The 25,518-nt window shown below is 40.0% G+C and overlaps 2 protein-coding genes across 3 annotated transcripts in view; one reads left to right on the top strand and one right to left on the bottom strand.

Moving 5' to 3' along the window:
• Positions 1-25,518, top strand: part of LOC147139901 (golgin subfamily A member 7B-like) — an 80,528-nt gene that overhangs the window by 21,996 nt on the left and 33,014 nt on the right. The window lies entirely within an intron of this gene.
• sfrp5 (secreted frizzled-related protein 5) lies at positions 8,494-23,654 on the bottom strand. Its single transcript, XM_086045899.1, has 3 exons — positions 22,772-23,654; positions 13,857-13,934; positions 8,494-10,745 (listed from the first exon to the last, which is right to left on the bottom strand). The coding sequence occupies exons 1-3, from the start codon at positions 23,328-23,330 to the stop codon at positions 10,417-10,419; spliced, it is 966 nt and encodes a 321-aa protein (XP_085902025.1). The 5' UTR covers positions 23,331-23,654; the 3' UTR covers positions 8,494-10,416.

The raw sequence follows: 25,518 nt of genomic DNA, 5'->3' as shown, positions 1-25,518 counted from the left end.
GTAAGGTTGTTTCTCCAAATTTCTAACATTGTGTGATGTCTGTCACCACCTATCTTTGATTGCAAGATTGTTATTATATATTTCATCCCGTCTCACTGTGAGCTATACGATCACTGTTTTTAACCTACAGTTTTTTCCCACAATTACGTTGATTTCGTCTTAGGCTGCCAAAATAGCTCAGTGTATACCCGACAAAAGGTACCAAATGACGGCTTCTTTATTATAAGATGGCGTTGACAGGCCAAGCTCGAGGCTCCATGGAGACTGGCGAGAAACCAGCACTTTCAGATACTGAAGGTCAGTATCACCGCACATTTCATCGTTAGTCCCTCACGTTGACGACAATGTGATGACTACTTCTCTTCTCAAGAGTGCCTTTGAGTTAGATTAAGAAGGAGCTTTAGATGAAGGACTGTATCTGTTTTGAAAGTCACGGTTAGCGTGCCAGATCCATTTTAACACCGTTCGTATGCAGGCACCTGTTTGGAAATCAAGCATCTAGCGCCTCACTTGTTTTTATTGTGCATCTTTGGAATGCTACATCTCTGTCCAGATTTATGCATTTTACATAACTTTTTGTTAAATGATTAGCTTAACACATTACGTGCCTTTTTTAGTGACTCAACAAAACACACAGGTGGAAAGCTTTGCACCTGTAAATAATGCAAGATGCTGGATTAGTGTTTTCGTTGACTTTTAGAAAACAGCCTAATCCTATGATTCACTTTGCTTTTTACTTACTTAAGAACATTTCTTCAATCTGACTGGAGCGCTATGTGAATTAAGTCAATCCAAAATGCAATGAGTTCAGTGATTTGATTGGAGTGTTTTAGCTGCACATGCTCTTGCTAAATTTTCTGTATCTCAACCTCGTGAAGCAGTAAATACTGTTGATGTCATAGAAATTCAGAGTTCACAAAGTTATTGATGTGGACATTAAGGTGGTTCCCCAATTGATAATAAAACATATGGGAATGTATGTGCTCTTATTGGTATTTCTGTTTGTTGAATCGCAAACTCTCACATGGATCCAATGAAGCCTAATGACATCTTCCAGGAAGTTCTGCCTTCTGTCTATCATCCATTAATCTATGATCCCTGCAAAAAGAGACACAGATGCAGTCATGCATAGATAAACAAATGACAGCAGCGATCAAGAAAAGAATAAATAAAGCCTTGGGGAAAGGGCAACGAAAAGGTTGAGCGTATGTGGACAGAAAACTGATCTGACCGGAACACTTGTAACTTGTGAATGTCTTGGCCAGAAATCCATATGGGAGCAATACTAAATCTATTCATTTCGTCCAAAACGGATCATAACATTTCCAAAATCATGTAAGGTCAAAATTTGAAAATAGGGCAAATGTACATCTGGCTCCATTTTGCAAGGCGGACTAAGAAGCTACATAGCTGCAATGACTAACATGACAGACCGTCCAATGTTAGCATGAGTTTGCTAATAATCATCATTGCACCTTTAAACAAGGTAGCACTAAAAGACCCCAGAAAGTGAATTCAGATTTTTGTTTGTAAGTACATTATAATATTTTGAAGATACTTGCTGAAAACACTGGCAAAGAGTGAGAACGATGTTGTATGTTATTGTGGCGATATCGTGTTAGACGTTCACACTTTTTCAATTTTCCAGTTTTATTTTGGGCGTGGCTAAAATGATGCTTACTTACACACTTTGGTTCGAACATGTTACTGGTCAACTACTGGATCAAAACTTGAGTGCCTTCGTACGCATTTTTGGCATCATTGACCCATCATGCACCGAGCGGCGCTGGCCAAAAATGTACGAAGTGGACCTTTGCAAAAAGAATTACAGTCGATAAATCAGCCAGTGTAATGGAAACTACCGTGTATCATTTTTTAGGCTTTGCATGCAGTATATGGCTCACAGTTACTTGGAATGGGATATCCAACGATAATCCTGTGCACTGAACCACATGCTCCTTCACCATGCATTTCTATCCGATCACAGTACGCGTTTGTGTAAATTTCCATTGCATTTCTTACGTGTAATGAGAACATGCAGTTTGGTATCATGAAGTCCCTGATGATTTTCAAATCCCGCCGCATCTATTTTTAGATGTCAAATAGTGGACTAGTCCAGGCAAATCAGGACGTCTGTTCACCCAGCTGTGATACAAAGCAGAAGTATTACTCCAACACATTGCAAAAATTGGATCCACAACCGGTTGGCACTATCGGTGATACATGTTGCAGATTTGTTTTCTGTCAGCACACTTGCTTGTTTTTAGAATTGGTGTTGTTTATGTGTTCCACTTAAAGAAGCAAGCATCTACAGTAAATCATGTGTTCCAAGATTCTTTTATTCTACTTAAACACCTGTTTTTGCTCTCTGTCTCTGCGGTCAGTTTGTTGATTTCAATTTCGACATCCTGGGGTGGCTCAACATGACCCGGACCACACAGTCCAAACATCCCACGTTCCAAAGCAATACAACTTTTATGATGAAAGCAACCTCCAGTGAAAAAGGCTTGGTCAAGATCTCAGCTATGCCAAACATGTGCTGCTCTTTTCAAATGTTGGATCGTTTATGACCATAAACAGTCCAAGCAGGATGAAGCGATCCAAAAGATTGCTGCTTGAACCTGGTCCTGGTATGGGGTTATTGTTTCGGGCAGCGGGAGAAAGTACAGGCTGTTTTTTGGGTTGGTGAGTGATGGGATGATTAATAGGATTGAGGTTTTGCTGTCCATATTGGCACCAAGTACAAAGTCACCAGGGAGCATTAAGGGCCGTGATGCAAATGTGTGTTAATTTATTGCAGAATGTGTTGCTTTCTTTCCAATATGTCATCAAATTTCATGCATCACATTCACATAAATCATATTTTCTGGCCAAAGACTCTAATCACACCCGTTGTAGCTGCAGCCACCTGGAAGGAGACATTTGAGTCCTGCAGTTGTAAAAGAGACATGTTGCGTTATTTCAGTGGCTTGTGCAATGAATGTCAAGGGAATTTGCACGTGCAAAGCTTGGCAGATGTTTGAGTGTCATGCAAAAGAGGGGTTAGTAATGATACAACTATCTTTTATTGTCGAAAAAAGGTTAAGGGAATAAATCACGCATTGCAGTCCAGTCATCGACAGTGTAGAAAAGGATTAAGATTTAGAAATGTGTTACCCAAGAGTGACTGGGGATTACACAGGCTTAAGCAGACGACTTGTTAAAAAATGACCTGCAAAGATGATTACAATGCAAGTAATGGTGTGACTCAATGCTGCTTGTACAGTGCTGCAACAAGTACCGCACTGCTCGAGTCACCATGTTCAGTAATCTTGCAGCAATGTTGGATATTTTCAATGTCATTGCATTCAACAGGCAACATTAGATTTACGGTATTAATGTATGATTATGCATAAATGGTGTTGCATAGTTGGCAAAATAAAAATGCCATTCACATTGGCGTTTCCAGAACATTCTCAAGCATACCTTAGTTCCTACTTATACATAAGTACTTATGTGTATAATGAAATAATTACTTTCGTATAGATCACTGTTGGATTCATTAAAAGTAATTATTTTCAAATTCATTTTGTGCTTTTTAATTCAATAGTTGTATAATCGATAGTGGCGGCACGCCCATGGTTAGCATGTCTGCCTCACAGTTTAAAGGTTTGGGTTTCCAATGTCTGGGTTTTCTCTTGAGTAATCTGACATCCCAAAACATCTATGCTATCTTACTGAAGACTTTAAATTGTAAATTGGTGTGAACGTGAGTGTAATGATTTTATCTACATTGACCCTACAATTTGCTGGCAACCAGTCCACGGTGTACTCCACCTCTTGCCCAAAGTCATCTGGGACAAGCTCCAGCTCACTCATTGACCTAAGTAAGGGTACATGGTATAGAAAATGATGACATGACAGTCCCTGATGGTGGCCAATCAGAGTGAAGTACACTACAAGGGAAGGCTGGACGTAGTAGATAGCAGGAAAGACATGCATTGCCTGAAACATTTACTTCTTTCGGTGAATTCCGAGAATGAAAATATGCACATCATGAAATCCTGGGTGATTTTGAAATTAGGTCACAAAAAGGGGGGCTTTATATGGCCAAATACTTCGGGTTACCCTAACAACAACTGATCATAACAAACAAAAACAAACGTCAACCGGCAGAGAAAAAGAACCTTCACCAATCCAGAATTACTAGTGTGTTGTGTCAAGAATGAAAGAAAAACTACCCAAGGCCAGAGGTTTTTAAATGAGCATGATTTTAGCAGCCTCGTTGTCTGCATGGCCTTAACCTTTGTCATGGTGTATGTATGACAAGGCAACAGATATATTCATTGACTGACGCTTGTGTTTCCAAAGGGCTATACATCTTGAACAGTAAAATCACTCTACCAAAAGTACATCCGTCACAAACTAGAAACACGTCTTTCCTCTTCTTTGCTCGTGACTAGTTGTTTGTCAGTGTATCCTGGCATGTGTATGAATGTTGTGATGTTTCATTTTATGAGGATGTGCAGCAGCAGTGTCTGTGTGTTTTCCATGCAGCTGTAAATCTCCACACTGACATGTTGGTTCAGTAGGGAAACTGCAGGTTTGGGACACACTGATGGCATCCACAGATGGTTGCAGGACCCTTCCCATGGGACTAACCCTAGCCCATCTATTAATTTATTCATTTTCCACTGCAGACACGCAGAGGCCAGTGTGATTGTTTCCGAAGCTTCTAGTCCCAGGAGGGCAGCTTGGGTGTTTTCTTGGCTTTTGTTGCTCCGCTTCAGTCTTCTTCAGTGGAGGGCTGGGTTATATGTGCATGCAGTTTACATTTTTTATTATTGAAAAAGTGCATCCCTCCACAAAAGATTTATCGATACAATTTTTGATAAGTGGTTAGCGATTCAAGTATGGTTTGATTTGAAAGTGGAAAGACTCGGTTCGACTCTGTGGGATTATGATTCGATTCGATATGGTACGGCTCAGTTGCAGAGGGTATGATGCAATGACTTGGTTGTAATTTTACATATTATATTTGAATGAACTTGTCAGTACTGTAAATATGCCATCCATTTCCTTTTAAGGTATATCTTTCCAATAAAAGATGATTCAATATTTATATCGATATATTTTAAGAAGGAACAATCTTATTTGGTCAGATTCAATGACACGCCTCATTTTAATGTCGTGCAGTTTGATGCCAAATGCAATAGTAATAAATGTTAAATCGCTGATAGTTGATTTGTGCATATCCGCATTCACATATACGGTACATATTCATCCACGTTGATGTAACTGGAGAATATGTTTGTTTTGCTAGAGAATAAAATAGAGTTAAAATTGCATTAGTGTGGCTTTCACAAGGATCTATCAATTATGAATAAAGAATGTAAGTGGCTCCTGTAGTGAGCCCAGAGGTATACCATTGTCGCAGGTGAGATAGACCTATACAGTGACCCCACTTTTCATCTTACCTGAGAGGAATGATAGGATAGTTGTAATGGAAAATATCCAGGAGCTGGAAGAAAATGTTACACAGCACCAAAACCTACAAAGCAGGATTTCAAAAACAGAAAGACAAATGATGTTGGAACTCTTTGAAAAAAAATCTTCTTCAGTTAATAAGTTAATTAATTAATTATTAATCAATTACTAAGTTCCTTTGTTGAAGGTTTATATAATAATCAGTCTTCAATGTTTGTTTGAGTGCATACTTTCCTGAATACAGTACTTTGTTCCAAGCATTAAATGGGTCATGGCTAAAATTTCTTGAGCTCAAATATCTGATTGCTGAGCTCTTGTGAACAAGAGTGTAGACAACCTCGGCCATTGGAACTGCGCTGGAACTGTGCTCAATATAAAAGAGAGACTCTGCCGTGTTAAAACTGCTAGCAAGATTTGTATGTCAAAAGTTTAATGGAGAATTTAGACACATGATGATGGGTCGTGCATTGGTCAGACTACGTTCATTGAAATTGCACGTTAACTGTCAATCATCTGACCCAAGACATTATGTTCCATGTCCAAAGTTGAGGGTGATCAGTTTGCATTTCTGTCAAGCCCTCGTTTTCCAAACATGATATTACAAGCATGTTTTCATTAATTGTATAGCTGCCCCTTGTTTAACAGAACATGAATGAGAACACAATTCATACCATTACGTAAAAAGTGAAAATCATTGGTTGGACTGTGACTGTATGTGAAAGGACACAGTTTCTTAGCAACATTGTCATTTTGTGTCTTGGTTTCATACTGCTGACTGATATTAAACCATTTTAATGGTGGTAAAAATGTGCACTCCAAACAGCAAAGCTCTTGACTAAAGCTGCTTTGCTGTGTGCATACCACATGTGGAAATTAGTGTTGACTTCAGCATTTGAGAATGATTCCTCGACTACTCGTGAATATTGGCACTTACCTAATATACAGACACGACAATGTGCGACATACAGTATTTTGTCCATACAAGGCCCTGTGCCTGCACGCTCCTATTCCACACCAGACTTCCTTCCCTTCCTGCAGACAAGGTGGTCCAGTGAACCCAAACGATGTTGGCATACCATCTAAATCAGTTTTAATGGTTCCCTGCTAAGTTGGAGGAGCATTGAGAGTAATAGTAACCCTCAAAGTCTTCGGAATGCCTCCTTGACATGAATCTTGGTTTTCACCCCCCCCCAAAAGGCAGAATCACAACAATGAGTAATAAGCACATGGATGTATAAAAGAGTTTAATGTATGACTTTAATATACATTACTCTATGTGTGGCACTTAAGATTAATGTATGCCAGTTTGCACAGACGACAGCCAGACAGAAGGCCTTTATTCGACTGTGCTTATCTGCACACTGCAATAAAAATGGACAATATGCTCTTTCTTCTGGGTGCAACATGTGTTTATATCTACAATATATATAGGTTTGTGTGAGCTTTATGTGAGCGCATACAGTATGAATTACAGTAGGTATGTGTGTGTGGATGTCACTCAGAAGTAGATTCACGCACCACAAAGCGGCTTCAGGAGAGTTGGGTTACATAGGAAAATCCGAACTGTGTTTGTGTGTGTGTGTGTGAGAGGTTGCTTTTCTGCAGTATTTTTCTAACATTACATTTTGTTTATTTTATCAAATTAACATCTGTTTGAGTTAAAGTCTCACAGGACGGAGGAAGATATGTGCATTTATGCGCGTTTGTGTGTGTGTCTTCAACTCCCTCATCAGGCCCTTGTTAACCACACTATATGAGCTCTTAGAGGTGCTGATGTGAGGGTGAGTGTGTGTGTGTGGGGGGGGAGACTTTCTGCCCCCTCATTTCACTCACCCTTTTCGTACCACCTGAGCTTCATGTAATCTTCATTTTCTGCACAGCTGCTGTTTCACAGACACTTGTAGACTAAGAATGCAATTTTCAACTACACATTGGTTATCACTGAGCAGTCTTTGTCTTATCATCAGCAATGTTGCAGGCTATGAAAAATCCAGTAAAAGTAGTGTTATAGGAAGCTACAAGTGTTTGTCCTTCTTCGGTTGATAAATGACATGGAAAGAAATTCCCAAGAAAACAAGCAGATGTTCATCTGAATGATGTAGTAAAGAGTACAACTGGGAATTGAAACAATAAATAAAGAACACAAATGGAGAACGAACACTAGACATGTCTTTACAATTTAATACAAGAGTAGAAAGTATCTATGTAGTGTAATGGCTCAGCTGTACCTTCTCTTTGTATGTATATATGTGAAGTAATTTTCAAGATTAAATAATGCAAATACAGTATAAGTATCCCGTTCCAGTGTCAAACTGTTGCTATCATAAAGCTATTAGTAGCTATATTTTTACGTTCTTAAAACGAAGAAAAAAAACAAGAATATAAAATGAGGCTTCAAAATTGTGAATGAGACAAAGTATAATGTATTTACAACAAATCTCTGAATTCACTTTGCAGGTTCTTTAACTGTCACGCAAATGTAAAAAAAAAAGGGAAATCTTGGCTTCTTAATTAGCACTTTTAAACAGTCTTCAGAAGTGTAAAAAGAAGTTAACTGATGTACATTAAAATGAAACGAAAGAGACTTTGCAGCTTGACTTATTAGCCATATTGTGCTGAGCAACAAGGACAGAGTATTATTTTAAAAAGAATTCTTGAATTCTTCTGATTTTCGCTGCTCTGAAGTTTAAAATGTTATGAGGTAGGTCGTATGAAATCATGCATGGTGACTGTTCTGAAATTAAAACAAAAAACGTTTTTGAATAAAAAAAAAGAAATGTGTTGCATTGTATTTTCTTTTTTATAATAATAATAATAATTATTATTATAATAAAATATAATAATAATTATTATTATTATAAAATATAATAATTATTATTATTATTACTATTATTATTATTTTACTACACCCAATTAAAATGTTTTTCCAAAAGCCTTCTGATAGGTCAACTGTCCGATGTCTGAAAAGAGGCTAGAAGCACCAAACCAGAACTATCAGTGAAATGAAAAGAAATAACAGATTTACAATTCATGTTTTTAAAAAAATTTCAAATATACTTTATTCATTTACATTTTGCAGAACAAAGGTGTATTTCAGTAACAGAGCTACTTACAGGTTAACTGATTAAAAAATATATTGTCATGGTTAGATTTAATCTTTTATTTCGACGAGAACAGTAAATTTAGGCACTCTTTGTTTGTATTATGTGTATAAATGTGAATTTTGCTATCATACCACAGAAAAATGAAACACTGAAGTACAAACAAAAAAAAAACATTTAAGGTAAAATGCAATGACCCCCCCCACCCCCACATACCCCAATAAAAAGAACAATGAGTACAGGTGACATAGTTGGCTCTGTCCAGAGTCTCTTTACTTGGCTTCTTCTAAGGAACCTTTCTTTCTTCCATTTCAAAAAGATGGAAGTTTCCATCTTTCAGGCCACATAATAGTCGATGGCAGCATCCTCCAGTCAGTTTGTCTCTCAGCGCTCTCGTACTCCTTCCCTTGTCTTCATCCCCAGTGGGGAGAAATGCTTTCCTAATCATCTGTGCATGGGAATTACCGAATTCGTGCATAATTCAAATCATCTATGTGGGCTGCCTTTACTTCTTCCTGATAGCTTTGTGCCGCACAGTCCACATTTAGCAAATCACTCCTCTGCAATTAAAAAAAAAACTCCCTCATTCTCTCAATAGGCATTACATAATCAAACATGATTTCAGATGGAATTCGAAATATCTCGGCTCCTATTTCCATTTCTAATGTCTAACTGCATAAACTGCTGTCAGATATTGTACAAGTGATTGACTCAACTTGGCGTGTTCTCATGATGATTTAGTAGGAAGGAGCACAAAAAAAATACTTCAATCAATGTAAACCCCAACAGCAATGCACTACACAAAAAAGTTATTGCGCAAAACTCTTCCACTAAGCTTTGTGAAATTTATTTACCACAATAATAGATACCGGTAAGTTGGGCACAAACTGATAATGTTAAGTTATTCGCCTGCGATGTAAGGTCCAAGAAACTTATTTGTTAAGTGTCACACTGGGTTTCTGGGTTATTGTTGTTCCACTTAATACTCTGAAGAAGACTTTAACGAGATTTCGGCTGTTTGTCTATTCTGAATGTTAATTCTAAAAAACGTCCCTAACAGCAAACTGGCTCTGTTAATTGTGTGTTCCTTGATCTGTGCCCCAAAAAAACTAACAAAGAAAGCCACACAGCCACAATTAAACAAACAGCGACGCACATCATAACATGATTTTAGTTGTTTGTGCAAGTGTAGTATCCAAAAAAGTAATGATGCCCAGTATGACTAGTATTAGCGGCTATGGCTAGCGTCATTGGTCAAGGCTAGGGTTTGGGTTCAGGTGAGTGTTTGAGGCTTTGCCACTATTAGCATTTGGGTAGAGTAGGGTGAGGTTTTGAAGGATAGATTTTGGGTTACAGTTTTGGGATTGGATTTTGGGTCAGCAGTAGGGTAAAGGTTGTGGCTAAAATTAGAGGATAGGGTACAGTTACTTTTCGGGGATTGGGTTAGCTTTAGGGTTGTGAACTAATTTAAAACATGCTTATTCACGAGCATGAGTCTGCCATATTTTATAGGATTTGGTTCCTGGCCTCTTCATGTAAAAAGCCTGAATATAAAAATAAAGCTATTTCGGACAACATAAAAGATTTCAGTCTGCCAACAGTTATGGTGCATTCCCTTTTGTGCATTATCCTAATAAATTGTCATGAGAACAGCCTCCTACTTGACACAAATAACAAACAAACAAAAAACACAACCCCATAACCCCATTCCCATGTAATGTTAAAGCTGGGGAAATAAAAGCTTTATCCTACAGTCTTTGGACCGCGTTTTCTGGGATTGTGGAATCAAGGGTGGATTATGGAAAAGCAAATCATGAGCATGTGGAGTCATGATGGACAGCCAGTTGCATCACTGGAAGACGGTGTGGTAGGTTGGACACTGATGGGACTTCATGTACTTGATGGCGAACTTGAGCTCCTTGCTCTTCTTGTCCCATTTGTGGATGGACATGAGCAGCAGTTGCTGGTCCACTTTGCGGCCCATGATGAGGAAGTTGGAGCCCAGGCTGTCGAGCTGCGAACACGGGCAGTTGGCCCCGTTCTTGATGTACAAGACCAGCTTCTTCAGGTCCTTTTTTCGTAACACACCCTGTTTCAGCACTTTCTTCTTCTTCTGGGCTGCAATCAGCTTCTTGTCACCTTTCTCTTTTTTCACCTCCTTGATTTTCATCTTAAGGACTGGGAAGGGAAAAAAGGAGATAACAGTTTGGTGAATATTTAGCCTAATTGCCACTTTGGAACCATCAAAGGACTAATTATGTTAAAATATATTCTCACTCTTAACTCTACTATAATAACATGACTGCTAAAAGTCACATCTTATTCATGACAGCTACCTAATTCATTACAGCTTTGCAAACACAATGCCTTTTGTTCCTTTGGAGCCACCGCACGTTCCCTTTTATCCGGCACTGCGGAAGTTTGCCAAACAAGTATCAATGTGAGTATAGTAAAATACTAAATACGTTTGGAAAAAAAAACACTAAATCTACATCACATGAAAGTATTCTGCATTTTTGGAAATCTTGTTTCCCTTTGTTAACTGACTGAGGGGCGTGAAATGAGGAAAGTAAGGTAGAAGAGGGTAGGATCCATCGTTGTTATGAAAATATTTTACTCAATAAAATTTCTACAACCCCCAAATTGTATAATACTTTCGATCAGCACCCAACCATGTGTGTACTCTATAATTTTGTATGTTAAAGGCCAAAGCATGACGGATTTGGGTTAAGATTTGACCGTATTTCTATGCATGTTAACTTTAACTTTAATTCAAAGGAAAGTTTGAGAAGTGTGGAATCCCCTGGTGTCATTGTGTTTAAATAGCATAATGTAATATCAAGTGCAGTTCCACTGGAGGCAACCATAACTCTACTCTGGTCTGCGATGAAAACTAGTTCCATACCCCTCATTAGAGTATAAAAACGTTCAGTAAATGGGCTACGGACTGGAGGAAGCCAGTTGGAAGAGGGGTTTTCAGAGTCTTTGTAGAGGAAGGCGGTTTTGTATTGGGAGTGTGCCACTATGAGTGAAATGGCCCTAAAATGTAATGTACGTCGCTTGTTTGCTGTAAATGTATTTGTATTTGACTGGAAGCCATTCCAGGTCACTCAGGACTGGTATAAAATGCTCTCTTTACATACCAATTCCCTCTTAGGGCCTAATCTTTCCAAAATTCACCTAGATTTATTGTAGGTTTATCTTTTTATACTTGTGGTCATGCCTTTTGACAGCAAAAATACAGCAGTGCTTGCGCTAAGAATGCAGAGCTCGGGCCGAAAAGGCGTGACACTATCGATCTAATGAAGTACCGACTCGTACCACCCATTGAGGCTCATGTTTAGAAGCGCATAGCTCTACTTAAGAGAGACCAAAATGAAGCTGCCAACCACTCGAGACAGGAATCCTCTGGGCGAACAGTCTGACAGCTGAAATTAATCACGGACCGGGCAGAGGCGGAGGCACGGGGGTCGTTGAGAGGCATCGCCGTGGACTGCTTGGAAGACGGCCATTTCACTCCTCGTCTGCCTGTCTACTGTTCCATAAACATCTCCTGATATGTGCGCGCTGCATGTGAGGAGATAGTGTGTGACGAGGTGGAATGTGTGTGCTGTGCGGCCTCATATGTGCAGTCTGACTCCCAACGTTTGTGTGCTTACAAGTCTGTGTGTCTTGGAAGCCTAAGATTACATTCAGGTGTATACGAGAGGTTAATATGGCTGCTTGCTGTCTATCATAATGAAATGGAATAGAGTTCTGTGGGCCACCTGGCCAGCATCCTAGTGACAAATTTCACCCTGCTTTTAGTCTATGTAAGGAACAAAATAATAAATATCAATGCTGTGACGTCACAAATACTGCACTATACTGTCCATATAGCAGTAACCACTAAATACTGTACAAAGGACAAATTGGTTCAAAAAGATGGGAAAAACTTTTTTTCTGAACGTTCCTGAAAAGAATGCAGGGAAAGATATCAGATGAGGAAAACGGTAACATGAAACAGACTTGAAAAGACTTCAAGGCAAATGAGCAATATTTGATCATGTGCAAGCTCAAACCACAATCAGCTATTACAATAGCATCACAGTCAACCTCGCCTTCAATTCGCTATGTATACTCGTGGAATTCTCGCCTAATTTGTCAGCCAGAGGCATACATGAATAGCCAGAGGAATGTCTTGCTCATGTTTCATTTAAATGGCCAAGAAGAATCCCTGCGATGCTTTCTGATCCTCGGTTGGACAGTGATTTGTAATGCTGCTCTCAATCAGCCAAACCATTTTTATTAGAGTGGACGAAGTCATGACGAAGACGTACTTTGCGGTACTTGTTTGGATGTGTACAAATATGATTTATGGCTCCCTTTATCATTTTATAGGTGTGTGTGCCGTTGCCAGATGACATACTGGGGAACTTATTTAAAGCCTTGAGAAAATATGGTTTTCATCGTCAATTCAGTCACATTTTAATTACGGATTGCCCTTCAAAACGTTTGATCATTTATGAGCCTCCATTTTAAGGTTAGTGCAAAGACGCATGGACTCGTGGATGCGAAAGCACAGATCAAGTATCAAATCTGCTGCTGTGCATCATCAACTATAAACCTCAGTGAGGCGGACTAATGGATTTATTATTCCTTGGCTTCATGTGCAGGTCATTACAGTGAAAATATAACTGCGGTTATAACAGTTTGGAAAATGCTGCTGAGCGGGCATTGGGACTCTTTCATTGATACATCAGTTAGTAAGAAAGTTAGTCGAAGCAGAGTTGCTCCAAATAAAAGTATAAACCTCAACTTCTGAAACGATGCAAATTTCTGCATTGTGGGACGAATAAAGTGTATTATATCTTATGTTATCTTCGTGTTTATGGCGCGGCATGACTGGAATGTATGATGAAAGATATTACTGTGCTGTGCTACTTCCATTCTCAAACAACTTTTTAAAACCTTTTTTTCGATTAACAATGACTGTATTATGATGCAAATATTCATTCCTCACAAATAAAAAAAGGACAGTCCCATCATTTTATGCCATCCCATGTGTATACCAAATGTTATGATTATGTCTGCTGAGTAACACTTGCTCATTATGTTTGATTTTTGCTATGTTTTACTGACAAGTTATGAGTAGTAGAGACAATAAATGCCATGTTTGTGCTTATTTTTTTATTTATTTGGTTGAACAGAGGCTCAGAACGCATGCTTCTGACTACAGAAAACAATACCCCCCCAACCCCCACATTTGTTAACAGTGCCACCATGGCTTTGGTCTGCTGCTATACTTACCAAAGTCGCTGGCACAATAGTGCTCCATGATGTTGTCTGCTTTCAGCTCGTTGTCGCACGGGGGACACACCTTTGACACTGAGGGAAAAGAATGGAAAGTGAGGCGTTAACGACGACTCCAGAGAGCACAATTACACATTTCATTAGGCGCTCCGAAGTTCAAAATAGCTCAAATCTAAAGGCTGCGTCTGTAAGAAATCATTAGGCCCTGAGCCCTTTGGAGCAACACCCCCTCCCTTCTTGTCAGAAGCGATTTGCAGTGCAAGTCTTACACACTCCAGCAGAGTGAAGGATGTTTGCTCTGAAATGACGTTGCAGAAAAAGGATTTAATTTGGGACTGTGAATATTTTGGTGGCAAAGGTGTGGTCTTGAAGGTAAACACTTCTGCAGGTGAAGCTCAACATGCATATCGTGAACCAAGAATCTATGTTACTTTTACATGCAAATATGTGTACATTTTGTCTCCGATTTTTTTTTAACCTGACTGACTGTAATTATCAAGTACCCACATAGGAAAGGAGGCGTTTATACCTCCAGTTATTACAACTACAAATAACAATATGAGTTTTATTTTTTCTAGAATAATTGAATATGTAATGTATGTTTGAATGTGTTGCACAATTAAAGAATTTAATCCGATTTTTAAAATTCAAAATATAGTAAGAATGATTAAATTAAAAAATGATGATAATAATAGTAAAAATAATGATAGAAATGTGTAAATAATTATCAAAATGAGACTCTATTATATATATTATATATACATGATAAATATTGTAATAAAATAACAGTGCAATACATATACTGTATGATGTATAAATAGTAAATAATTTAATTGATGCTCCTTAAGGAAGCTCTTTTTCAATCCTCCTTATGCACAGACAGACTTGCATGAAACAAGGCAATTTTCTCAAAAGACACTTCAAAATAAGACTTTATTAGAGCAACATTATGATCAACTCCGCATAATCCTAGAGACTGCAGTTATAGCTGAACATATTTCATGCAGTCCTCGCACACAAACCCTTCGGCTAATTGAGAGACCAAGGCAAGAGGACGTGATGAAAAGAGGGGGGTACCACGGCAACAAAAAAGAGCAAGTGTCTGATTTGATCTAACGTTTTTTAGGTTATTGCCCCAGTGTAATATCCCACATATTTCCCCTTTCTCCACCTCCAAGTCTTCCTGTCACACGTTTACAGACGCACATGTAAACACACACCAAGCTAGCACAGTGGGGTTAAAAGTCACAGTTCAAAGGTTATCACCCCCAGCCCAAACCTCAATGTCTGGCCAGATAATGAGAGAGGTCAAAGTGTAGCATGCCTCGCTGCTCAGGTCGCGGCGAGGTGAACCCCCTAACCAATACATTGGAGGGAGTCTTGAGTCGACTAACTGCCACTTTCTCCCACCACCCCCTCTGTGAGAGAAGATCCACTATTATGGAGGCTTAAGGGGCTGGCCTCTAATTATCCACATTAGAAAATAATTGTGGTGCAAACCACTTAGCGGGCAAAACAGTACAACCTCCAAAATCGAGCCGCAACCAAAGTGGTAATGGAACTTACATGACACTTATTAATTCTCCTAATACCTTTAAACCACCACTTGCCATTACGTATCTTCAAAGAGGAGTAGTTTTACTTGATTTTAATAGTGTTAGACAATGTTATACATCACATACACTATTAAAAGAATAATGAGATAAAATTTGACAATTTTGCAGAAGTCTTATCCCCTTGCTGAGTTAAAAACTAACTCCCACATCTACCAATGAACAATTTAGCTTATGCTAACCATTCCCACGAGGCAGCAGGGACACACACGCACATGCATGCACACAAATCAAGAAAGTCTAGTTGCGTCTGTTTGGAATGAAGTAGTTACATCTTATTCTGGCTCTGCAGTAATTCAAGTGAGTTCCCTTGAGGTTGGCGTGTTGGCGGGAGGCCCGCTTGTGTCAGTGAAAGAGTTTGGACAGAAAAGCAACGTTTGGATGCCTGCAATGTGGCGTCTGTCTGAGGCATCATGTCACTTGTGCTGTCCATTGATGTGCGTGCCAGTGATTTGTGTGCCCGTTCCATCCGTTCGATGCAGTTTGTCATCAGTTTTGGACAACCTTGACTTGTCATGTGCATCGCTGTTCCCATCCATAGCAATGGATTGTGTTTATTTTTGTTGTATGCTGGGAATCAGAGGAGAGACATGGTTTGATACTCACCATTACCAAAGAGCAATCTCTAACAGATGCCATATCGCAGTTAGTTGTCTGGCCATTCACTTTAGACAAATAAACACCTCACTCAAACAGATGCTTCCATTTTTGCCTCCAAAAGGAAAAAAAAAAACATAATTACTTCAAATCATAGACACTTTAATTCACGCAGACAATAAAGAGTTAACTGCTGAACCTATTTGAACTTGTCGCTAACTAAAACAGGAGCAGTCTCCCATATGCATTTAATTGTGGAATCATGCCACATGTCGTAAATCATTTTCCTACCAAGAGCATTATGTGGGGACGGAATTCCTAATGACGATTTGCGTTGCCGTCGAGATGTGGTGTCTCCATCGTCTTGTGTGTGGCTTGTGACTACGCTGGATTTCTCCATTATAGTCAATTTCTTTTCTTAAAGTATAGAATTGATTGGCTCAAGTTCAAAACAGTCATTTTGTCAAGTACCCTACCATGATGATTGGCACCCTGAGAGTAGGGCATCAAAAGTGCCATGCTAGGACAAACAACCATTCATGCTCTCAATCGCATGACTTTTTCAAGTCTTCATTGAAGCTAACATGCGTGTTTTTGGAATGTGCCCAGAGAAAACCTACACAAGCATGAGGAGAGCCTGCAAACACAGGAAGACTGGAGTTCCAATTCAAACCTGAGAACTGTGAGGCGGATGTGCTAAGACAAAAAGTAACCTTTACAGTTTCTTGGACATCCTATTTGTTATCATGATCAAAGACTCAATCCCAAAATAAAACAACAAATCATTCCAAACCTGTCAAGAAAACCTCTACAGTTGTCAGGACTATAGCTGTATGCATAGCTTTCTAAATATTTTATGTTGACTGGTAGACCTCAGAGAACATATTTTTGGTTGCAGTGATTGTACTGTAAATAAAAAGAAGGCATTTTGATGATCTTTGCCGACCTCTCACAGCATACAAACACTTTGTAAATATTTTACTATAGTATACTGCCTAATTAAACTAAATAAACTAAAAAGGGACACTTATGCTAAAACAGCCAATAGCAACGACTATCTACTATAATGAGGACTTGTATGAAGTCGTACTAAATATGCCTCATCTTCTACTGCTTCATCCAAGCCTCTTATTTTAACATAACAGAAATAGTATATAATATGCACTTCCACTGACCTTCCTCAGTGAAGCTCAAACAAAAGATGAGCAGATCTCACAATGTTGTCATAGGATCCCTCGACATGTCTTTTACCTCATCCCCTTGAGCCTGAGCCTCACATGATCTTTTCTGTTCCATTGAAAATATGTGTGGCTCACTACCTCAGTGGGACTCTTCAAGTTATGAGCAGCAACGCTTATGACATAAAAACGGATCTGTGCCGGGGATGTAACGCGGCGTGTGCTTTACATTGGAACGCCTAACATCTGTTTAAATGTAGCATGCAAACAGACAGATTTGGGGTGGGGGAGGCAAGAGGGGGACTCCAATGTAGGCTTTCAGGCGGCCCCCCCAGGCTGCCCCAAAAACACAGCACGCTTCTTGCATCTGTAGGAATTCTATAGAGAGAGAAAATACAATTTCAAAAGGTGTTTTTTCCATGGATAGCGCGTTGGATCACATTTTCCCTTTCAAAGCGCAGCGGCCAGGGCCACATGAGTAGCGTCCATTGTGCTGCCAGGGAGCTGACAGTCTTACTCCAGCATGGTTGTAATTTATACTCACTGACAGCACAGACAATATCTTTGACACCTCGCAGGTTCGACCAGACAATGCATGCACTGTCATTACACTGCAGCACAGACCCCTCATGTTATCAATTGAATCAGAACTTGCACTACCGAGGGCTGGACCGGCCATCTGGCTTACAGGACGGATGCTCGGTGGGCCGGCAACTTTTAGGGCCGATGGGGAGCCAATTTTGATTATTGTTTTCCTCCATTTTACCCCAAATGACCAACTGAAACAATATCAGTGGCAGAGCTACTGTATGTGTTACGTTTTGTGCCAGTCCAGCCCTGACAGTACCTGTTGAATAGCTGATGTCGAACCACAAATTGAACACTTTCTTAAATTTGATCTAATTAGCCCTTAAAAATAAATATATATACGTATATAAGTCTTCAATTTGGCTTCATTAAACCTGCAGAGTTGACAGGTATACAGTATGTTGTATACTGCAGCTGTTCACTACTGTAACCAACTACAATCACAAAAATAAACATTGTGAAAGGAATACCTCTCAGACAGCATGTGTTTTGTCTAAAGTTTAATGTAGACATGACACAATACTGCTGAACTTGACTTGATGTGGTGTCATATACCGACAAACCACTGGGGCAGTAGCACTGTTTGAACCACAAAGAGGCTTATTTATGAAGGAAGAAGAACTCCGGGAAGTGGTTATGAGAAAGTATTTATGATTGTTGTTTTGGTAACTCCTTAGCTGTCAGTCAAAAGGGAGCATTATTGTCTTGTGAAGGCAGAATGTGGAAGTGTACCTAATGAAGTATCTGGCGAGACTATGATTCAACTAGAGGATGGAACCAAGTTAGTAACTGTGTGTCAGTGTATGTGAATGAGTGTGTGTGCGTGCGGCACCTCCCTTCTTGATGTCCCATTTTATTTTTTCAGTGGACAATTTAGTGAGAAATTTTTGGGGATGAGCTCCTTTTACCCTATTAGATGTGAGTTTGTGCATGCGTCCTGGGGATGGTCTCACAAGCTCATCTAAGAATTTGTGTTTCTTTTCAAAATATCAGCCTTTGGGCAGAAAGTGATATGGGTTCCCTCTGTTTCAAACACACACACACACACACACACCTAATAGCTGCACTGATAATATACAGCATGTAATGTAGTTGTTTAACCATACAAGCCAATTTTTTGGTTGATATGATCTTTGCACATATTTGCACTGCCTCGTCCCAGTAATGGAGAGCTGCACCTCTGATTGTTATTCAAGCAGGAGTCCTCGCTTGTTTTGTTTTCGAGGGAGGTGGCAGAAGAAGGTTCCTCTGTGTTATAAGAATGGCTTACAAGAGCCGCAAAAGCATAATGTCACATAGTTGAGCCCCATCCTATAAAAACAGCGTAGCCATTTTCCCTAATGGAATAAGTCAGCTCTGCATAAATTCACCGCAGAATCTTTTCCCACTGTTATTATGTGGGATTGCTGTCACTTGGCTGTGAACGCTTTTGATTAAAAGCCAAGATAAGTCACACACAGTTGATTGACGGGACTAAAAATGACGTTTTGGTGTTACTGGCTCTCATTTGCTGAATCCCTGAGCAAAGCGTAAAAGCTAATTTTACAGCTTTATGTAAGTCTCTGTACTTTAAACAGAGCCTTTTGTTCGTTTGAATAGAATAAACATAATGGAGGTGCACTAATTTAGTAGAAAGCAGATAAGAGATGCTAATAGGCACTTGAAGTCAATAAATGGAATGACAACAATGAAGCATTTGCCATGAGTGAGTCCTTATTCAAAACACTTTTTTCTCCTCTTCCGCTTCCTCCTCCACCACCCTTTCACTCTGAATCTCTTGCCCGGGACAATCGCACGCATTCCCATTCTGTCCCGGCCTTCCTTGTCCCGTCTGGTCCACTAATTACTGGGAGCGCGGTAGTTGGCCACCCTTGCTAATTGGCCTGCTGGCTACCAGGCCCGAACAAAGGCACAGTAGACTGAAACAAAGAAAAGGGGGTACGAGACTCCCCAACTCCTCCGCTGTTGACGGACTCCCATCAGCTCCTTCACTCCCCCTCTCAGCACTCATCACTATTGTCAACAGGCTGCCCAAGTAGCCCAGTACACACACTCCATTGTATGTTTAGTTTCCTCTCTCTCAAAGGTTTTTCTCTGTTAGATTTATTACTTCTTTCAAGGAGTCTTTATCAACATTTTAGTTAAAAAAAAAAATCAAATAAAAATACAGCGGACCCCCAAAGTGTACCTCAGACGGTCCATTTCAAGGTATTGATGGGGAATGATGATAAATATCTGGTGTTCCCATCTTTGTATCAAGACTGTCTTGTATTCGCCAAATAAGCGCGCCCGTGATCCCCACGTTTTATTTTAATGTAAGTCAATTAATAAAGAAGTGACATGTATTTTCTGCCAAGCAGTGAAGATAGAAATGTGGTGCCTACTGTTTGACAGAAAATACTGTTTCATACTTAGTCAGTGAGTTCATCTTGTCTTCTTGTATGTTCAATAAATAGTGTTTTGGTTTTTTTTTCGTCAGACATTGAGACTTTTTATTTACCTCAAAATGTAATTTAAATACCTCATTGTCTGAACAAAAGAAAAAGAAAAAAAAAAATATATATATATATATATATATATATATATATATATATATATATATATCCATTGAATTGCATTGGGGCAAAAAGAAAAAAAATTTTAGCCCCCAAAGTTCTTTTCCAAAAACACTGATAAACATCCAATATGTCTGTTCCACAAAAAAATTTTAAAAAAAATCTGTGAATATGCAAATCAGCGGGTGCCGAACTGCAAGTTTCCAGACTTCCACTTTAACTACATTTTTTTTAATAAAAACTTCAAATTAGCTTGCACCACGGCTTGTAATGAGGCTTCACATTCAGAGTCTGAGGTCAGCATTTTGGGTTACTGAGAAAGCACAGCATACAATTATTTTACAGCTAGATTGAATTTAAGATTCAGATTTACAGATAAAAGAACATGGCTTACCATGAGTCTGGTCATTTTTTACAAATTCAAATGGCTATGCAAACAACCTCATATCCAGGGCTTTGACCGCATTGGCTAAAGTATTTGAACCCTTCAACCTCACTTTTTCACCTGCTGTTTAAAAAAGCAACAATACATCCAAAATGTTAAAATCACATGATGTATTAGCACTGAATTCAAATTTCAGACCTCTGTACCATGCTGCACTGTGATTGGACAGTTTCCAGGGTGTGGCTTTGGGAAAATGAAAACAGGTTGGTGAATTGAGGATTTCGTCTCACGAAATGCACAATACATGGTCTGAGGCAGCTCTATTCACTAGTTAATTGTCAAAAGCTCGTACTATAATGTACTAGTCTGGCCGTGGTACACCAGGTTCTGAGAAACACAACACCAAACGGGTATAGTGACCAACTGTTGGTCATTCATCACCACATTTTTATATTTTAGCTAGAAATGACCAAAAAAAAAAAAAAAAAAAAAAGCTATCCAACTTGATCAGATCTGGCGAATGCAAATTTTAGTGTGAAAAATAGCCAAAACATGAGGAAAGAAACCCAATTTATCACCAGTTCATCAACTGATTCAGACCAGAGAAGCGACGTGGCATTCTCTCCATCCCTTCACCTGCTAGCTTGATGGATTGTCTCTTGATGGACGACTACTGATAATCCTGTGTCGCCTTTTCAGTGAAGCTGTTGAACACAACAGTCCATTCGTCTTAACTCACTGAACAATCCGGCAGCTGGAGTCTCTCAGTCTCCGGCCCCTCGTCTCAGTCTGTCTCAGCCCCGGCCTGAGGCATGTAGCGATGGCGGGCAGCCCGCCTTTAACACTTTTACGTAAGAACGTTGTCCTTCTAACCTTTCCCTGCTCCTGTCTTCCTCACTGACCTCTTCTGGATTGTCTCTCACTTAAAATATCATCAACATAAGGCAGGAAGCCAAAGTATTGCATTTTCAGAAATGTCCTGCTTTACAAAACGCAGGCTGATTTGTGTTACTCCTGTAAACAAGAAAATAGGAACTAGAAGATGAGAAGAGTCAATTCATTTAGCTAAGCTCTTTACACACAAGCTTTTTGTGCAAAACGTCAACAATGAAAACTAGAAGACGTGGAAGAGTGACCTTCTCCAGACAATCAGAATCTGGATCAGCACCAAATTGATGATCTCCGTAATCAAACCACCTCATGTTTAGAACTGTTTTTTGTTACTATATACGTTATACCATATTGTCATGAGAATTCAACCCTTTCATTAACAGCCCATACACCATCGTTCTACAAAGTTTTTTTTTGGGGGGGGGGGGACATTTAAGATGATGTGTCTCCTTGGCAGAGGTAACATCAATAAAGAAGTATAGCATAATTTCATATGGCACAAAGTCAACATTTGCTGAAGTACAGTAGGGACTGGCGGGGGGGGGGGTTTGAGTGAAAATTACACATTTGCTCAAAAAGAATGTTCTGTCCGTAACTCATGCCCTATCACTACACGATGAAAAATATCTTTACAAGGACAAAATTGAACATTTGCTGAAGTGAGGTTGTGACAGTGACTCCAAATTCCACTAACTTTCCTCGGCAATTAGAATAGTTTTTACACATTTCTATAGACTGAATGACAATAATACACATTTTCTAAGTTTTAGATGGACTGTTGATTAAAAGTTCATCCAAATTTCTGCAGAAAGTTCAGCATCTGAACCAAATTCTTGCTTTCTTTAAATATGAGTAAATAATTACATTTTAAAAAATCTTTCAATTTGAGTCACTGCCAAAATTATCATTATTGATCTCTTATTGTGGAAAATCTGCTGAAGTATGCAGTCAGTTTTGAACGTGCACTTATGCTATGTGACCTCGTGAAGGTTAAAAATGCAAATTCTTCAAACTGCCCGAGATAAACTTGGCACACTTTTTCAAGCTTCTAACTTATGTGAGTAAAAGCATCAATTTGTCCGTTGGACTTTTGGTGTTGGCGTACCTGGCGGCTGGGTTGCATGGTTGGCGGTGAACTGCATGGGGATGCACAAGTCGTTGTCAATGGGGAACTTATCGCACGTCAGCATCTCCGGCCAGGGGAAGCCGTAGGTCTCCATGACGGGTGCGCAGCTGTCCCTGACGGCCTCGCACAGCGATCGGCACGGGTAGATGGGCCGGTCCAGGCAAACGGGCGCAAACAGCGAGCACAGGAAGACCTGGGTGTCGGCGTGGCAGCGCTTGGCCAGGAGGGGCACCCAGCTGCCCGCCTGCTGCTTCACCTCGGGCATGGTCTCGTGGTCCAGCAGGTTGGGCAGCCTCATCTTCTTGTAGCCCACGTTGTGGCACAGCCGCAGGTCGGCCGGGATGTCCACGCACTGGGGCTGTTTGGTGTAGAAGCGGCCGTTGTGGAAGTTGTCCGACTGCCAGCTGTAGTAGTCGTACTCGTCTGCGGCCGACACGCTGAGGAGGAGGTGGAGGAGGGAAAGGACCCACAGGCCCAGTGCCATGTGGAAGAGGCGCTGGGTTAATGCCCACCTGGAGCTCTTTTGTCCCTGTGCCATACCTTTCTTTCTGAGCTCGGACCAACAACTCAGGAAGATTGTATCCAAGATGTCCAAAAAGTAAATCAAATGCACCCGCTGTAATCCAAAAAAGTTTTAATTCCTTCTCCGCTGCTGGAGAGTCAGCCTTACAAGCTCACAGATGCACCTCTCTGCCGGTGTATATGTGCGTGTCTGTGTGTGTGCGTGTGTGTGTGTGTGTGTGTGTATTCACGGCCTCAGGTAACAAGTCAAGGCAGGGTGAGCACACACAGCTTACTTGATAAGTTCTCCCGTGAAACTGTCACCGTGCTCTCTGCTCTCTCGGTATCACTCTGTGCTTCTAATGAGGAATCCCAAGGCTTTAAGGTCCTCAGGCAGCCTGCCCCCCACCCCAAGCAGCCTTGCAATCCATTCACTTCCTCACTGGCCTCCCCAGGACTCACTCACACCCAGCCAGGCCAATGGCAACACAGGAGGAGGTTCCCACTGGCGCTCGGATCGGCCCTCCTGACCCTGATCCGCCAGCAAACCCCTCCTCTGAAACAAGAGTGAGAACAAACCCTGTGCAAGATGCCCCAGTTGTATTTCTGTTTTAAAACACATTCCTCCCAAAAAGGGCACTCATTACACACACTTTCACCCTCTCTGTCGGAGGAGGTCTGTCATACATCTGCACCATTCCTGCTGTCAGACTTGCACGTCTTTGTCAGAGGCTTGCGCAATGTAGCACTTTGCCGCGCACATCACAAATCTGCTCACTTCATTAGCACTCAACAGTCTGGCAATCAAGGCCTCTGAAATGCTCTCACACACACACAAAAGCTAAAGGCACTAGCAAGTATATTTTGCTCTTTTTGTATGCAAATGAAAACACTTTTTTTTGGCAAGCGCCAAGATTTTCCAGTTGTCAGTGTTTGAATGTTTTGGGGTGTGTGTATCTTGTATAATTTCACACAACATTCACTTATCTGCCATTTATTTGATCTTAAACGTGACTAGCATGCATTATTATCCTCAATTCATCAGTGCTATTGTCATATGACTTATGACAGGTGTATTATTGCCGAAACAACAGGTGTCAAACTCGAGGCCCGGGGGCCAGATCTGGCCCGCCACATCATTTTATGTGAAAGCTGCGAAAGCAAATATTATCGACTTGATGTTTCTTGCTAAAATGCCAAAATTGCAAATGTTGTCTTCACTTTTAAAAACGCTGAGATATTGCAATCATTTTTGTGACCAATCCCCCTTTAAAAATTAATGTAATATTTGAACAGTTTTTACTAGCATCTTATTTCAAAACTGGTTAGTCATCCATTTGTTTTGTATATGTAATTTAATTCAATCACTTGTTTCGTTGAGTTTGCAGTCATACAATGGAAAGCATAACTGTGATGTGGCACATGAGAAAAATGAGTTTGGCACACCTGGAAGTGTCATTACCAAAACGTACTTATCAGCATGTGTATGTCTTTTGGTTTGTCTTCTTTCTTGTTGCATTTTCCTCCACACAAGCGTTTTGAAAAATCTTGTTTCTTCCAAATATTTTGTTTTATTTTGTTTGGCTCATGCATTCATTTGTTCATTCAAGAGTAATGATATTCCACTCTTAGTCCAAATGTATGATTTCCTCTCTCCTTAATTCATCATAAGCCTTTTCCCGGTAATGACATTGTGATTTGTCTTTTCTTCTGCCTTCTGATTGGCTCAAGTGACATTACCGGGCATGCTTTTGCTATTGCCACCTGTTGCTTTGCTATGCGTTTGACATCATGTTCATGCTTTTCACATGGACACGATTGATGTGGAAAAATACTTATATACTTATATACATTACATTATATATTATGTACTTAAATAATAATGTGAGGGGAAATGCCTGTGGAGTCTCGCAGTGGGTTTGTTAACAGTATCGGTGACCTGCAACCAAAGAGAGAACATGGACCAGATCGAGGCCAGATCGTCCACCTCTCACTCAATCTCTCGCTCCTCTCTGTCATCACCACCGATGCCAGCAAAGACTTTCACTCAGGCGGCAAATCAATGGAAAAGATCTCTTTAATTTTCAGTTCCACTATCTTGCAAATGCATTTTAGATTGCAAATGATGAAGTTGCTGCTTGGGGACATTTCCACAAGAAAGCACATTGTGAATTTGCCATCTGGGCCATACTACTGGTGGAAATGAAATGAAATGATTCTGGTGT

The sequence above is a fragment of the Filicampus tigris genome, chromosome 11, assembly GCF_054856515.1.
Source record: "Filicampus tigris isolate MCC_2025a chromosome 11, RoL_Ftig_1.0, whole genome shotgun sequence".
Classification (NCBI taxonomy): domain Eukaryota; kingdom Metazoa; phylum Chordata; class Actinopteri; order Syngnathiformes; family Syngnathidae; genus Filicampus; species Filicampus tigris.
This window is presented reverse-complemented; position numbering and strand designations above follow the sequence as displayed.

Bases quoted from the DNA above. Each gene is read 5' to 3' on its own strand.
- sfrp5 (XM_086045899.1), bottom strand. From the start codon at position 23,330: ATGGCACAGGGACAAAAGAGCTCCAGGTGGGCATTAACCCAGCGCCTC. The intron at 13,935-22,771 runs GTACGCCAACAC...CTTTTCCCTCAG, and splicing joins CCATGCAACCCAGCCGCCAG to TGTCAAAGGTGTGTCCCCCG. The intron at 10,746-13,856 runs GTAAGTATAGCA...TTCCCTTCCCAG, and splicing joins CTATTGTGCCAGCGACTTTG to TCCTTAAGATGAAAATCAAG.